Source organism: Sparassis crispa (genome assembly GCF_003851025.1).
Source record: "Sparassis crispa DNA, contig_000017F, whole genome shotgun sequence".
Taxonomy (NCBI): domain Eukaryota; kingdom Fungi; phylum Basidiomycota; class Agaricomycetes; order Polyporales; family Sparassidaceae; genus Sparassis; species Sparassis crispa.
In genome coordinates, this window is record NW_020939764.1 from 58,478 (window position 1) to 72,611 (window position 14,134).

The window sequence follows — 14,134 nt, forward strand, 5'->3', positions numbered from 1 at the left end:
AGTGGTATTGAAATGCATGGCAATGCATAGTCGACTAACGAAAAAATCCTTAATGACATTAGCATCCCGGCATGTTGTTCGTTCCACAACCTCCCGAGAAAGCGCCAGTGCTCATTTCTATGCGACAACTGAGCTCTAGGCAGACGTTCCGTGGTGCGAGATACATGTGAACTTGAATCCATACCCGACACCTCTACGCCAGCGAACCATTTCAAAGCGAGTGTGAGTCCGTCGAGAACACATGCAACCATGATTAAGAATAAAAGACGTCAGAGATGTGCACGAGTATACAAGGCATACTGCTTCGATCACAACTGAATATCAAGCATAATTCCAGCGAGTGTGTCATTGTTCGCGGTTGGTCGCTAGTCTAGTCAGAAGATAACGTTAACCTATTTACTTCGCAATCAACGAGGAACCTGCATGATTTAAACACGAAGTACATATACTCAATATGAAACTTCACACCGCCCGGGCAGCCAACGCTTCCATCGGACGGTAAAAACTTTCACCATGATCCGACTATCCGCTGTAATACGAATATGCATAGATCCAGAACGCAGGCTGTCGCTGGTGTGGAAGTAAGGTCGATATATTTCCAGTCCTATTATGACACACAGTGCGCAAAGACCGCAGATGCGACTGAGATCCTGATCATTGGCTTGGAGAAGATGTCTGCGACCTTGACGTCGCGGGTTCAGTGCTGCGACCGTCATACTGAGTGTTGGTCGTAGAAGTCCGAGCGGCTCCTCCGCACTGGGCAGCAGCTAGAGCGCGACCAGCATGAGAGCACGAAGTCAAAGATGCTAAGTAGCAGCGACCATTGTAGGGTGGGAAGACAGCGAACAGCTGTCTCTGCTTGATGGTGCCAGTGAGATAAGGTAAGCAAGTGGTATCGAAGGGTCGAACGCTGAGAAGTTGGAACTTTACACCTGATTAAAATTGTCCGGCAGTTCCAACACAGCGTCGCCTGACTACAACGAACAGTGGGGTTAGACGTTGGTGAGACATTGCGTCGTCCAAGTCAATACGACCTGGCAAATAGAGGCTCAAAATATCTCGGAAATACGTAGAGACCCCGATACGAGCCTGCTCCCTTGATCGTGACTGATCAACAGTATGGAGGCGAGCTGGTGTTGCCGAGTGCGGATTGATCACAGTACGAAACTGACTTCGGCCGCGACACGAATTCCTGCACAGATGAGAAGGCGAAGCTGCGCGGTCGGTGCCGCCAAACCTAATAACCGTTGTGCGGTTCATCATTGACAGTTCCATCCGGTATTGTCGAAGCGCTGCTGCGAATCGTTTAAGGAAGATTTGTCCTCATCCTCAGCATCGATGTCCGGCTCGTCTCCGGTAGTGCCAAGCTTGAGTTGGTGTGGGCATATCCTTCCACCACAACTCTGGTATACCAGCCGTTCATCGCGTCTGTCCTTGACACCGGAAACGAGAACTGAGCGAAGCGTGGTACCCACACCCATGGCAGAGTCAGAGACGCCATACATAGAGGCCCCGCCTACGATACAAGACCCAACCTGAGCACAAGAGCATTCCGCAGTCACAGCAGTGTCATTGTTCTGGCACGAGTCGCAGCGTTGCTGTGGTTGCGAAGAGCGAAGGACGCCCACGGACACGGACGAGACATTGGTAGCGGGTTTCGATATAGTTATACTATAGTTCCAGGTCAGCACGGACTCCAGTGTCCCGAATACGCGAAAGTCAATTGAGATCTTTCAACGAGGATGACTCGCCGATGAGATATCTCGAACTTGAATAATTGGGGGGGGGGGGGGTCATGATGCATAAGCGGTGATGCCGGCGTCCTGCGCACCGAGAACGCGTGAGCAGAAAACATAACGATGGAAGACGGCCGTCGTGGATGCAGTGACGCTGTCGTCCGCGCCGCGGCTGCGGTCAAGGGCTTATTGAGTTGCAAGAAGCCACGTGGAATCCTGTACGACGTGAAACCGCATAGCCTCCTGCTGCGCCTCTGTCTTTCTTCACGACTCTGGGTCGCTACAAAAGTACAAACAGTAAGGACAGCGAGTGAATCCGCTTAATTCACGCAGCCGAACCGGGTTAGTAACACTACGGCGGTCACCTGCAGACTCTCTGCACTCCTCCTACTACTCCACTACTAGCATGGCGACCTACACGGGCTACAACGACTCTTCGATACCTCTCGGGCCCTATCCGAGACAAGCTTCCTACCCACCTAATGCAGGCCCGCCGCAGACGAGCTCAATGTCGCTGAATAGCGAGGATAGCGACCGGACGCCCTTGGCAACCAAGGGGAAGGGCGGGGGCGTTGTGGTGGCCATGGGAGTGCCCGACGGCACGCGCACACCAAGCCCTACGCCAAGTGAGGAGGCTGCGCTGGCGAAGACGTCCATCTTCGACTGGAAAGCCATTGCGAATTGGAGGTTCTGGCTACGGCGGGAGTGGCTGTGGTACTACGTTGCGGGGGCGGTCGCGCTGGTGCTCATTATTTTGTTCACCGCGTTCCACACGAAGATTGTCAACTGGCTGCAGCCTGCAGCGAACTGGATGCATAAGTGAGCCTTTCTCTTCGTTTTGTTAGGCGATGATGGTGCCGGCGTCTGCTCCGCGATACGTAGAGGCGAGGACGCGTAGACATCGAGGTACCTTGTGCCTTCGCACTTCGACCGTCGGTAGAATGGTTCTACCTGGTCGTCATGTCTCCTGATGATGATGCGCTTCTCATCGACGTGCTTCTTGACCTTGTGATGCAAGGTCGTAGCGGAAGTGTGAAGTCACGGATAAATGGTTCTTGTAGATTCGAAGCATGCACCGATGCTCTGCAGTAGCTGTGATTATACCACCTGTGGTACAGACGAGGCTTGTCTCTGCATGCTGGATTCTCGTAGCTCGACGTATACGCCATTCTCTCGCTCCCTGTTACGTATAACGTGTTTTGTCACGTTCTCTCTCTCTCTTACGACAGTGCTGACACCCTCACCTCAGACTTCCAGCAGGCTGGCTTATCCCCATCGCCATTCTGTTCGTTATTTCGTTCCCTCCGTTGTTTGGGCACGAGATTATTGCCATTCTAGCTGGATTGGTATGGGGGCTGTGGGAAGGATTCGGGATCGTGGCGGCTGGCACGCTAATCGGCGAATTGGGCAATTTTTAGTGCGTCGCTCATAAAATTTCCCCTGATTCCGCTCGCTTACCCGCCGTCCAGCGCGTTCAGGTACTGCTGTTCAGCACGGGGACAGAAGCTTGAGCGGTCGGAGCTATCGTATGCCTGCTTAGCGAGGATCGTACGCGATGGCGGCTTCAAAATCGCACTCATTGCCCGGTTTAGCGCGATCCCAGGACATTTTACCACTGCGGTTTTCTCGACGTGCGGTATGTCCGTCTGGACGTTTACTATTGCAGCCATCTTCTCGCTTCCGAAGCAGTTTATCACCGTCTATCTCGGTGTCGCCCTCGAGCAGTCTCAGAACGGGAGCAACAGTTCCAAGTCCAACATTATAAAGGATGTTGTACTGATCATCACCATCATAATTACCTTCGTTGCCATGTGGTACATATATCACCGCATGAACCAGGTAAAGCCTTTGGTCATTTACGACCGCCGCAAAGCCAGGTGCGAATTTTTTTGCATCTGAAAACTTGTCCATGGCTGACCAAACTCACAGACAAACAAAGATCCTGGCCGCTGCATATGAAACGCCTTACGATCCCGCCTCTGAGCCCTTCAACCCCGATCCCTCTACCACCTCTCTCAACCGCACTAACGACATGCACCAGCAGTGGGATAGCAGCGGCCGCGCGGTTGGCTATGTCGGCGATGCATCAGTATATGCGCCTTCTCCCCGCCGTGCACAGCCACAGCAACAACAACAGCAGAACACTGCGGCGTCACCCCACTCTGCGTCTGCTGTCCCCTCGCCCTCGCGAAACCCATACCGCAGTCCCGTCGCTACACCACCCATCTCTACACGGCGCATACCCCCACCGCCAGTCTCTGCGCCCGCGGCGAGCCTTTACTTCGATAACGCCACTCGGCCTGGTGCGGCAGTCACGACAGACGTGGGTGACATGCCGAACCCCTTCACAGACCTACAGCGCATCGCGTCACCCCGCAGCTATGCGCTCCCGATGTCCGCGCCGCACAGTCCTCCTTCGGCATATGCGTCGGTGTATGAACCCGCTCCAGCGTATGCTCCCGCGGCGCGGACACTCACGCCAGCGCAGTTCGCTGCGCTCCGTGCACCGGAGGCGCCGCAAGGAGGGGTGCACACAGGTGTGGCCGAGTATAGCGATCCGTACGCGGCGTACGAGGGCGGAGGCGCGGGCGTGCGATGAGATGTGAGGCCGGGCTGTGGATCCACCCGTAGACCTATTGATGTCGCGCTTATTCGCGGCTATTCATACGCACATATCCTACGCACCCGCGATACCTGGCTATCTGCATCCCCATTTACTTCAAGCTCTCTTTATTGTATCAAGCTTTAACCACAGCCGGTGTCTGTGTATATGTACATACCGATATCCTACACTGGCGGACTGCGCTCTGGCTGCTTACCCCTACGTGTCAAACCTGATACATTGATACCCGCAGGAGTGGTGCTAATGTATGTTTAGTATTAGTATATCTTGTTAAGAACTATCTTCTTGCTCCGGGCGCCGTTGTAATATTTATACAAGGTGGGAGTGCGTGTAAGCACGTCAGAATGGTAGAAACGCGAACACTACGACTTCCTTATCGGGATGCCGAGAGATCAGCTATGTCCGCAGCTCGCTTGAGTCACGGACCTCTAGGTAGGCGTATAACCTCGTTCAAACCCACACCATCTAAGAAGGATGGAACCGACGTCCTTCACCTTCTGGTCTAATTGCGACAACTCAGAGGTATTTCTGGACAAGCTTCGCAGTGAGTGTCGTCGAATGAGGTATGTGGAGACATCCCTGCATCAACTGAGATATTATGCTTATTACTTTCCGCCTTTGTGAAAGCGCTGGCGCAGTGAGTTCTTTGTCGAATTTTAAGATTGCTTCTTGAATTGATCAACCTCTCAGCTGTGGTCTCTTGAAGATACACTACATCGCGCGCTACTACTCGTCCGGACCTCACTGAACAATGCTTCCGGCATTAATAGATTGCCTTCCGAGATCCTACGAACCATTTTTCAAGACGTCCTGGGGCCCGTGGAAGGGAAGAAGACATTCCGGTGGCCTTCCTCCCAGTTGAGGTCTACACGAGGACGGTCGACCTTAGCCGAGGTCTGTCACGTTTGGCGGGAGATCTGCCTGGACTGTGCAGCGTTGTGGAGTCACATCGTTGACATTTCTCCTGGATCATTTCGACATTCACTCCCGATCATTCTGTCGCGCTCCAAATCCACACCGCTGAAGGTGCTCTTGACGGCGGACGACCTACCTTGGATGGATAATTTACTTCGAACCAATGGCGCACGAATACAAGAGCTGTTTGTGTGGTCTTTCACCAATACGAATGTCCATCGCAGACTGGACTTTGCGGCTCCCGCGCTAGAACAATTAACGATCGCGGGGAATGGTCCGATTTCTACGGATTTTCATCCTCTTCTTTGCATGGGGAACACACCAAAGCTGCAGAGTCTAACTTTGTGGTACACGTATTGGACCCCTAACAATTGTTTCCGGTCTCTAAAGCAACTTTGTTGCCGCTTCAAATCTCATTCGACCTCACATGCAGTCAATCTCCAGTCTTCCAACATCATTAGATTCCTATCTGGATGTCCAAATTTGGAAGATGTCATCCTCGTTCTTCCGTATAATCATGTTGCCCAGGACATTGCAGAGGACAGTCCAAGTGTTACCCTCAGCCGCCTGAAACGGCTTGTTCTGGATGGTCCGCGCCCAGAACGGAACGCATGGCTACTTCGCCATCTCTCCATACCCGCCGGTGTTTCCATTCGTATAATGAAGACAACAGCTACCAATGTACTGAGGCTCGCACGTGTGCTTCCGAGTCTTCCGGTCGTGCGTGGTTTTACGTCGCTCTGCATTCAATTCTCAGGCATGCAGGTAAATTTTGGAGTCAAAATGACCTCTGCCAACTCTCATACAGGAATGCGCATTGAAATGCACCTACCATTCACTTCAATAGCCAATGTTTCGCCATTTCTGTGCAAGTTGTATCCGCTGACGGACATCCGCGAACTTCATATCGACGTTGCTGGGTACCGCCTACCGGACCGGAGGTCGGTTGACCCATCGTGCATTTTCCCATATCTCGAACTCTCTGCTTTCCCGTCATTGTCGAAGCTTGTGTATCACCACCCCACACGTACGCCAGATCCTGACCTCGCACTTGTGCGCTCAATGTCAGGCCTTTTCCCATCAGAAGCAGGGAACCCACCTCACTGCCCAGATCTCGCTACTCTGCACGTACGTCTTGGCCGTTCGCGGCTGATGTTTGACGTTGTCGTTGAGTTCTCGAAGGCTCGGGCTGAAGCTGGTTACCCATTGCACGAAGTGGTTGTAGGATTCGATGGAGAAGATGCACATATGACCGCTTTGCAGCGCTCTTCCGGGACAGCCCAAATGCGTGCGGACTGGACGCCCTCCCAGCTACAATGGCCCGCCACGTCTACTGCAGCACCGCACGAGTACTGGGCGCCGTGGTGACGAGAATAGGCTTGTGCTATGCAGTCCTTTGACAGCCGCGATTCGACGTCATTGGGGATGCTCTGGGGATGCTCATGCGATTGCTATATACTAGAAAGTGTCTTTCGTTTCACCCTTTTAAAACTTTATTAGTCGTATCAACTTCCTAGCTAGTATGTATCTCTTCGCACCTCAATGTGTGTTTAGGTAGGGAGGTTCAAAGATATGTCGCGCCTCTCCCTTAGAATTGATTAAGCACGTATTTACTGTATTGGAGACTTACTATAAACGCTATTGGAGAAAGTGGATGCCATAGCCAAACTTCAGAAGGCTTTCGTCGAAGCGGGTTCCTTCATGCCTTCCTAATCCAGACGATCAGTTACCAATCTCGAGCGTCTACTTTCCCCGACGGTCGCGCTGGCCTGGACAACCACCAGAGGCTAGTGCAAGAAATTTAAGGTGAGCAAACAGAGTGTTCGATCGTATTACGGTTTACTGAAGCAATCTTTCAGAAGGATGGAACAAGCACAGTTCACCTTTTGGCCTGACTCTGAGGCGTTTTTGGCAAAGCTGCTGGCTGAACGCCATCGAATGAGGTATGTTAAATCATTCATACGATAACGACAACTATGTGACCTTCTTTTGCGCCCTGAACAGCACTAGTGTTGTGAGCACCTCAATCATGGTTGCGATACGGATTCCTTTGACAAACGTTTCAGCTCCGATCCCTCGAACGTTTCTTGCTTCGTGCGTTATCGCTGGTTCGAATCTCACTCAACGGCGCCTGTCCTGTCAATCGGATCCCTCCAGAACTCCTTGAACACATATTTGAACATGTTCTAGATCCCGAGAGGCCCTGGCAATTATTCGATTGGCCTTCTTCCAAGCTGAGATCTACGCGAAGACTGACCACCTTAACCCAAGTCTGTCATCATTGGCGGGAGATCTGTATAAACTGTCCATCACTCTGGACTTATATCGTTGATATTCCTCGTGGATCGCTTCAGTCTTCACTCCCGATCTTTCTGACGCGCTCGAAGTCTGCACCTCTGAAGGTGCTGCTGACGGAGACCTGCGCGTCCTTCATGGATGATTTACTCCAGTCAAATAGCACACGTATACAAGAGCTTCGGATGCGCTCTTTTTCCAAGACAAGGATCCACCTTAGCCTAGATTTTGGTGCTCCCGCGCTTGAGCAATTAACGATTATTGGGAATGATCAGACTTCTTCAGATTTTCGCCCAGTTCTGTTTAGGGGAAACGCACCCAGGCTGAAAGTCCTAACACTACATACCTCCTGGCTACCCAATAATCGATTTGGGTCCCTGAAACATCTATTCTGCCACCATCTCGTAAGCGTTCCGGTCGTTCGAAGACAATACTATCCATCACGTGACCTCGTAACTTTTCTTTCCGGATGTCCCAGCCTAGAGGATATCATCCTCATATTTCCACGTCTTCCAGTGCCGGAGCGCAGTGCAAGCGACGATCTTCCGGGTGCTACCCTAAGCCGTCTTAAAAGACTTGTCCTCGACGGGTCAGCTCCGGATTGGAGCTCATGGTTTCTTCGGCACATCACGATGCCCGCCGGCGTTTCAATTCGAATATTCAGGACAACTATCCACGGAGCAGCAGTGCTTGTGAGGGTGCTTTCGCACCTTGTCGTGGGATATGATTTCACAACACTCGGCATGCGATGGTCCGGAACTCCGGAGGATGGTCACATCGTAGTCACTGCTGCCAACGTACATACTGGAATACGACTTGAAGTGGGGAACATCCAGTATTGGCGAGTAGATGAAATTTCACGGACGTTATGCGCGCTGTTTCCGCAGGTCAACTTCCGAGAACTCTACGTTGACGTTGCCAACTATGGGTTACCCGACTTTCATGCAGCAGAATTGTTCAGCACCTTCAATCTCTCTCTCTTCCCATCCTTATCGAAGCTTGTGTATCGCCACCATTCATGTCTACCTGCACCAAATCCCCAGTACTCGTTACTTCACTCTCTTTTGTATCTTCTTCCAACACGGACAGGAACTCCGCCTCGCTGCCCCGGTCTTGCGATTTTGCATGTGCATCTCGGCACTTCACGGCCAATGTTCGACAACATCATTCATTTCTCGGATTCTCGTGCAAACGCCGGTTATCCCCTTCGCGAAGTTGTGATAGGATATGATGGAGAAGCCATTGACGGAACTGCTTTGGAACGTTGTGTCGAGACGGTTAAAATGCGTGCTGATGGGATACTGTCACAGCCACACTGGCCCACGTCTTCTACCGCAGCGCGCCCCGACTACTGGACGCCTTGGTGAGGACATGATTTTTCTTTTCCTACTGTCTAATTAACTGTATGTAATTTCTGGTCTTTTCCTCTTAATAACGCTCACCGTGTCAGTGTATATTCCAGAGGTGTACCACGTCAGGCTTATCTTTGACGTATGTGTATGAATTGATTTTACAAACTATCTCGCTCGAAAGATTGCTGGACATCTCATTCGTCATAGTCCTTGCTTCCGCGGGCGAGTCTCAACTCTCATACTAGCGGAACTATCTCCTCAATGAAAACCTCAGCTGAGAACTGGTCAGCTTGTGGGTCCAAAAAACACGTGTACAATAGATACCCCACTGCACAAAATTCCAGAATCGCTGCGGGTATGTGTTTGTCCTTTCCTGAAAGAAAGATTCCGTCTAAGCTATGAAGTCTTCTTGTACAACAAACCTTCGCGCGTGACTGTCGACGAGGGATGACACTAACATGTGAAATCGGGATATCAGATTTGTGAAGGTGACTGGTAGCGGCGGAATGTCCCTGTTGTGTTCGCTGCTTATTTTCAGTGTTATTTGCCCGCTCTCTTGAGCCTTTGAGACTTGGAAGACAATGTTCGCTCCGGTACTGATCCCTCTGATTGGCACAGCGTAGTTTAGTAATAATCCAATTGGTATATTAGACAATCAAATTCCATAATTTAAAGACTCAACACTGAGCAAACCCATTCACAAGTAGGTGGTGCTAGCTAATCGCTAATCTAACGAAAGAAGCACAATGAAATAAGTCATGCAAGGTTACCCTAAACACCAACTAGTTGACTTTATTAGACTCACTGCAGCACTCGGTGAGCGCAATGCGAGACTGATTCAGGATAAATCACTTACACTGGCGCATACGTGCATGCGATGCCACGGCGGTTGCAGTTAGAGCACACTTGACGACCATCGCACTTCATTTTGCGGCCTGACAAAATTCGAGAATGGACGATGGGGCACCAGACAGGATTGCTCACCTCTGCAAAATTGACATGCCATTGGAGTGCGACGAGGTGTTCTGGGAGTGTATTCATCATCACCGGAGGCGGAGTGATTATGCGCATCCTGCTTTGTGCTCGACTAGTACGATTAAGCATAAGTCTGAGTATAATACCGAAGCAAGCACGAAAGGTCTCACCCCGGGTGCACTCATGATAAAAACGGTGAAGATGAGAGGAACTGGTCGACTGGTTCCCCCCACCTTTATAGCAGAGGTCTGTCATGGTCACCGCTAAAGCGCCGCTGTTAGAAATCCTGTAAAGCACAAAGGGCCGGATTCTTGGGCGATCTGCGTGCTATGACCCTGACATATTGAGCTTTGGCCCGCCCCGTAGCCAAGCAAAATGACGGATGCCTGGTCTGCTTGTTAATTAAAGAAGATGTGGCGTAACCACGCCCGTCATAAGCGGGTGCAGAACCACTTACTTGAACACTTATCTAGATTTAATCTAGATTCAGGGCGTTCAAACTCGCGAGTGTCACAGGTTGTCACACCGCGTCTTCAGCAGCCGCCACCGCCACAACCTACTAAGGCAAACGCGTACCTCTCACAAAAATGTTCTGCCCATCTACTGTGTTCCACGATATAGCTAACTCTTCGGATTGGCCTCCTAGGGTCCAAGAGGTTGTTCATCTGCTCACCCAACCTCTTCCCGATTATATTTCTACTGGACCATGGCCTTTCGTCTCCCCGCTCGCTTCTTATCTCTTGAACGAGCTCGGTGAGAATTCGCCGCGTCAACGAGAGTTACAGCACGAAGGACAGTCTGTCTCGCGCGTCAATAAGGTATTCGACCTAGTTCTGTCAACTGTGGCGGCTCTTCGTGAGCTCGAATCTCTCGAAGACTGTGGCCGCGCTCGACCAACTGTTCCTCTGTGGTCTTTGTTCTTCAAAGTTATCGGAATAGCATGCTCACCTGAGTGTTGCTACATGTTCGTGTATTTTTATTTCCGGAATTGCTCGATTCAGATTTTTTTGCCACTCCAGGGACGAAGTATCGTTCATTCTACCACGGTTATCGCCACGATCGAGCCAGGTCATCCTGGATGGAACTGCCACTCTCCTAATCTCTCATATAGTGGATGAAAGTCAATTCGTCCACTCCTGCTCGTCCTCGGACGCCATGGATGTCGACGCGTCCTCGGAGCCAGAAGACGACCAGGATGGTGCAGATGCATCATCCTCTCACAACTCAGAGAGAACCTCTATTGACGGCACTCACTCTACTGCATACTCGGAGGGTGACTACACTGACGATCAGGATAGCACCGATGAAACCTCCGAGCAACTCAGTGGACCCGCTATCGACGTCCCCTTTGATGCGCATGTGCTGCGTGGGTCCGGTCGGCGGTTATTCGCTGTTTTGCCTGTGATCTGTGTGGCTGATTCGGACAATATCGGAGCCCTGGTCACAAGTGTCGCATACCAGCGACGTGTCTGGGATATCGATGAACCCGTGGTCGGATTCGAGGTCTCGAAGACTGGTGCTGTAGCCCGTATCTTGTTGGGCTGGGTCGGCGCGGAAGCCGATGGTAATTACTTGGTTGGTTTGCCCGGTCTGATCTCTGATTTGATACTGATAAACCTGCAGCCAGCTGTACACATCGCATGTGCCACTACACATTCGCACTCCGGGATGACAGTTGGGATTTTTAATCTCACGGACCCACAATCGGCGCTCGCTCTAGCGCATTTTGTGCTCGGTCTAGATGCGCATTGTCGGAGGATAGTGTCAAAATCGAAGCATCGACCGGTAATCGATGCGTTCCATTGGAGATCCGACTATCTCGAGAAACGTGAGGATTCCTGCAACAATGGTGACTTGGGAACACGGATAGCGAACTGGGCAAGTACGATCGATACACGCAGCGATGGGTGAGTAGCTTGATAAGATGCCAATAGATGTGCGCAACTCACCCACCTCCCATCTCAGAGGCAACCCCGAGGCTGAACTTGACTTGTCGATGTCCCCCGCGTCAGATATGAGCGACCTATCGATGATCCTCGAGAGCCCGGGGAAACCTACCCAAGGGTACGAGCGGCCTTTCCCGAGTTATTATTCACGACTAATCTGCTCATCCTCTTGCTAATACAGGCGAGGTCGACCCACTACTCGAAGCGCTGGCTCTCAGACAGGAAGTGGCTCTAGAAAGTCACATAGCCGCGTCAAGGAAGGAGCCGTTGCGACCAAGGGGAGGTCACGCACCCCAGCGACTGACAAGGCGTCGCAAAAGCAGGAATCGAAAGCTCCGAAGAGCAGGAGTGATTCCGTCGCACCGCGCAGCGAGAGGTCGAGTTCCGTGTGAGTGTTTGTATTCGTGAGGTACCACTGTGCCCCACTGATTCTGTCTCCAGGTTGGCCAAGAAGGTTAAAACTGCACTCGACGGGTTGGTGACGCCTGCCACTTGGCTGTTTGAGCGAAAGGCATTTCCGATTGCTCTGATCAAGTTGCCTCACGATGCTGAGGATGCCGATGAAATCAACGAGAAGATCGACACTTACAAGAAGATCGTGGTTGAGTTTGCTTGGTGCAATGTGGAGTGGTCAAGTATAGTGGGTGTTCAGATCGTGCATCTGATATCTGTTCCTTGTCCTCATTCGAGATCAGGATGCAATGCCGCAAGTAGATGAGGCAGTACAACAAGTTTTGGAGCACTTGTTTCAAAACTACTCAGCCCTCAAGGAGAAACCGGTGGAATTAGATGAAGCAGACATGCGTATCCTATCTAATCGATTCTCCACCATCCTCTATGCATCAATGGGTGCTTACACTCACCACGCAGCCTCGTCTGGCCTTCCTGTTAATGAAGCAGAGGCAAGACATGACTGGGACAGAATGCTTTACCAGTTCTGTGTCCCTGATTCCGAGCACACTGTTTCTCCCTACCTTCTGTGAGTGAGCTCTGTCGTCATGCATACATCATCAAGCTCATGGTTCAATATGCAGGTTAGAACGAGAACTCATATTCCCTCGGAACAAGGCCATAGATTTCATCCTTGACGACAACTCACCAGAGAAGCAGAAGAGCTTGGCTAAACAGCAGAAGAACTTTGCAGAGAGCTATTATGTTCATTGCCTAGCGGTGCAAGGACACTCTCTCCGCTATAGCACTGCTGTTCAGGTTCAGGCCGACGCAGCATCCACCCAGGCTTTGCATTTCTCTGTTCAAGTTAACTCACTTTCTGAAAATCCTGGCGAGATGGTTGACATACTCAGGAAACATGCTGCATCGGAGCCACTCAGGGGCATATGCGACGCCATTGTGGTCAGCGGCATCAAAGATGCATTTGACGACAAGGACTCCCCAGCCACTCGGAAGTTTCTGAATAAACAGGCACTTGTGCAGCATACCCTGACGACGCGAAGCAAGAAGGACCAACCTGAGAAACTGGCATCTCAAACTTCATCCCATCCACCGCCAACGCCTGCCGTTGAGGCTCACCCGAAGGCATCCGGATCGAAGACGACCTCCGCGCCGAAGACGACCTCCACGCCGAAGACGACCTCCGCGCGTTCTCGTGCACCGTCCGCGCAGTCTACCCTGCGGAATCGTGTGGGAGATCCATTCGTAAATTCTTGTAGTCCGTTGGTTTCGGGGAGCTCGATCAAGCACGACAATATACCTCGCAGGGACCCGGAAGCAATTACGAGAGACCAGTTGTTGCTTCCCGTGTTGGTTGCAGAGTACAAACGCTGGGATGAGGATCAGGCCAAGTCCCTTAACCAGGGACGGTTCTACTGCGTCGCTTCTGTGACATTCCTTGCTGCGCTCGGCATCGAGGGATATCCGGTCTTTGCTCTGGTCACGAACGGCAAGGTAGGCGCTGTCCTACTTTCGTGGCAGTCACCGGGGATGAAGGTCAGTGCACTGTTCACTTCGATGACAGCTAGATCTGAGCCCGGTCGTTTCGCCATTGCAGAAAAAGATATATATCATAGAGCGAAACGTCTGCACGTTCGACCTCGGGGACCCTCTTCAGGCATTCCACTTCGCGACATTCCTAGTTCGCCTTCGTCATCAGCATGGGCAGCTGAAGGAACTCTTTGAGAAGGAGAAAGAAATTTTCAGGGGAAAGGTGTCTGCGGAACAATTTGAGGAGTGGATGATGACCGCACAGGATGTGATATTGAAGGCTCAACAGGCTGCAGCTGATGCGGCTGCTGCTTAGAAGGCCACTACTGATCATGGCGATGCTCAGCCTGC

The 14,134-nt window shown here is 51.5% G+C and overlaps 5 protein-coding genes across 5 annotated transcripts; 3 read left to right on the top strand and 2 right to left on the bottom strand.

Moving 5' to 3' along the window:
• Positions 1 to 1,259: 1,259 nt before the first annotated feature.
• Positions 1,260 to 1,481, bottom strand: SCP_1800230 (hypothetical protein; the record flags this gene model as incomplete). The annotated part of the gene is made up of 1 exon (XM_027765113.1): positions 1,260 to 1,481. The coding sequence occupies one exon, from the start codon at positions 1,479 to 1,481 to the stop codon at positions 1,260 to 1,262; it is 222 nt and encodes a 73-aa protein (XP_027620914.1).
• A 661-nt stretch (positions 1,482 to 2,142) lies between these two features.
• SCP_1800240 (hypothetical protein) lies at positions 2,143 to 4,335 on the top strand (the record flags this gene model as incomplete). The annotated part of the gene is made up of 4 exons (XM_027765114.1): positions 2,143 to 2,555; positions 2,986 to 3,153; positions 3,206 to 3,613; positions 3,666 to 4,335. The coding sequence occupies 4 exons, from the start codon at positions 2,143 to 2,145 to the stop codon at positions 4,333 to 4,335; spliced, it is 1,659 nt and encodes a 552-aa protein (XP_027620915.1).
• A 498-nt stretch (positions 4,336 to 4,833) lies between these two features.
• SCP_1800250 (hypothetical protein) lies at positions 4,834 to 6,642 on the top strand (the record flags this gene model as incomplete). The annotated part of the gene is made up of 5 exons (XM_027765115.1): positions 4,834 to 4,922; positions 4,987 to 4,996; positions 5,050 to 6,031; positions 6,083 to 6,301; positions 6,359 to 6,642. The coding sequence occupies 5 exons, from the start codon at positions 4,834 to 4,836 to the stop codon at positions 6,640 to 6,642; spliced, it is 1,584 nt and encodes a 527-aa protein (XP_027620916.1).
• A 3,061-nt stretch (positions 6,643 to 9,703) lies between these two features.
• Positions 9,704 to 10,081, bottom strand: SCP_1800260 (hypothetical protein; the record flags this gene model as incomplete). The annotated part of the gene is made up of 4 exons (XM_027765116.1): positions 9,704 to 9,725; positions 9,778 to 9,856; positions 9,906 to 10,008; positions 10,067 to 10,081. The coding sequence occupies 4 exons, from the start codon at positions 10,079 to 10,081 to the stop codon at positions 9,704 to 9,706; spliced, it is 219 nt and encodes a 72-aa protein (XP_027620917.1).
• Positions 10,082 to 10,483: 402 nt separating this feature from the next.
• On the top strand, positions 10,484 to 14,099 carry SCP_1800270 (hypothetical protein; the record flags this gene model as incomplete). The annotated part of the gene is made up of 9 exons (XM_027765117.1): positions 10,484 to 10,860; positions 10,916 to 11,471; positions 11,520 to 11,803; positions 11,862 to 11,960; positions 12,024 to 12,230; positions 12,284 to 12,482; positions 12,538 to 12,821; positions 12,877 to 13,789; positions 13,851 to 14,099. 9 exons carry the CDS (start codon positions 10,484 to 10,486, stop codon positions 14,097 to 14,099), a joined length of 3,168 nt encoding a protein of 1,055 aa, XP_027620918.1.
• Between the last annotated feature and the right edge of the window lie 35 nt (positions 14,100 to 14,134).